Source organism: Penaeus monodon, chromosome 7 (genome assembly GCF_015228065.2).
Source record: "Penaeus monodon isolate SGIC_2016 chromosome 7, NSTDA_Pmon_1, whole genome shotgun sequence".
Taxonomy (NCBI): domain Eukaryota; kingdom Metazoa; phylum Arthropoda; class Malacostraca; order Decapoda; family Penaeidae; genus Penaeus; species Penaeus monodon.
The window spans coordinates 56,963,297-56,965,243 of NC_051392.1; the positions used below are offsets into that span (position 1 = coordinate 56,963,297).

General features: G+C 51.9%; 1 protein-coding gene across 1 annotated transcript in view; it reads right to left on the reverse strand.

Moving 5' to 3' along the window:
- Positions 1 to 611, reverse strand: part of LOC119575720 — a 4,164-nt gene extending 3,553 nt beyond the window's left edge. Inside the window, exon 1 of the mRNA XM_037923344.1 lies at positions 122 to 611. Within this exon, the coding sequence (XP_037779272.1) occupies positions 122 to 611 (490 nt within the window). The remainder of the gene's footprint in view (positions 1 to 121) is intronic.
- Positions 612 to 1,947: the final 1,336 nt, after the last annotated feature.

Below are 1,947 nucleotides of genomic sequence, written 5' to 3' on the forward strand. Positions count from 1 at the left end.
AATCCAAGGAAAGAATAAAGCAACATTTACAAAAATTTACACTTTTTTCACGTCATAGTCGGCCAGCCACACAGGATGCTGCCTCTGATGCCGTGGCCTCAGGTCTCAGCTTCCACCAAACCTCCTATGCCTTCATCAGCTCGAGTGGCAGATATCCTCTCTGTCACAGTGTACAGGCCCTCCCAAGGATTCTGGAGCTTCGGTGACTTCCCAGACCTCCGGAGTGGCTTGTGAAGCCACACCTGGTCCCCGGGGCAGTACATTGCGTCCCTGGCCCATTCGTTATACCGCCGCCACATCGCCTGGCCTGCCATCTTGAGGTGCTGACTTGCTTGGTGCCTGGTCTCCTCCATTCGACACTGCAGGGTCCTCACGTATTCGGTGTGTGGTGCAGGCAGTCTTTCATCCGGTAGCTTTCCTGTTGCTAGGTCGACTGGGAGGCGGATTTCATGGCTGAACATCAGACAAGATGGTGTGAACCCTGTGGCCTTGTGTTCAGCTGCCCGGTACACCATTAGCATGTATGGGACCCACTCATCCGAGTCGTGCTGGTCTTCCTCACAATATTTAGCTAGTTGTGTGATAAGGGTGGCATTGAATCTCACCACCATGCCATCACTTTGGGGTTGGAGTGGAGTGGTGTGGGTTTTGTGGACCCCAAGATGGCAATAACATTCCTTAAGGACCCAAGACTCGAATTCTCGGCCCTGGTCAGAATGTAACTCCCTTGGAACCCCAAATTAAGTGAAGACTTGTGTCACCAGGAATTCTGCAACCATCTCTGCTTCATGGTTGGGAAGGGCACACGCCTCTGGCCACTTTGAGAAGTAATCCATGGCAACACAAATATACTTGTTTCCCCTTTCAGTGCAGGGGAAAGGACCAGCGATGTCCATGGCCATGTGTTCCATGGGTTCCCCAGCCTGGTATAGCTGCAGGGTGGCACGTGTCGTCTGTGCAGGTCCCTTTTTTGCTGCACAAAGCTGACAAGTCTTGCACCACTCCTGGACATCCTGATGCAGGCCAACCCAGTAAACGCACCGCCGTAGCTTCTCCATTGTCTTCTTCATCCCGAGGTGGCCTCTGGTCTTCCTATTGTGCATTTCGCTCAGCAGTTCCTCACGTCGGGACAGTGGCACCACTATTAACCTCTGTTACTTTCCGATAGCAGTATCCAACCAACTCCGCTGTAATATGCCATCCTGCAGGCACAATGCCTCCCACTGATCTACAAGGCACTTGAGCTTTCCGGGATATGACTTCCCTGTGGCCGTTCTTTGACCTCTTCAAGCCACTGAATAATTGGTGCAGATCCTGGTCCTTCCGCTGGTTTTCCCTCCACCTCTTGTCAGTGTCAGTTACACTCTCACTAACCACCAACCGCCGACAGATGATCTCAGGATCACAACGAGAGCAGTGAACACAGTCAGGTTTCACAAGGATGGCGGATGAGGATGTCAGCATTACTGTGAGCACATCCAACCCGATGCACGACCTGGTATTTGTATTGTTCCAACTTCCCAAACCATCTTGCTAACTGGCCCTCTGGTTCTTTCAAGGTCTTTAACCATCTCAGGGCAGCGTGGTCTGTGCAGATGGTAAACTGTGCCCCATACATGTAGTGGTGGAAGTTGGCGAGTCCTTTCATCAAGGCTGCCAGCTCCTTGCGAGTGACACAATAATTTTTCTGGCTTGGAAAACTTGGAGTTAGAGGCTACCACGTACTCCTGACGGTCTGTAAGCTGTGATAAGACGCCCTTCCTGGCTGGCGTCTGTGCCCTGGAGTAGGAAGGCTGGGGTTTGGGTATGGTAATACTGTGCCTCTACCAAAGCTCGCTTCAAGGCTGCAAAGGCTTTGGCATGTCTCGTCCCACACAAAGCTAGCTCCCTTCCTAGTTAGCTGATGCAGTGGCATTGCTATGGTGCAAAACCTTGCCAAATCTCCGT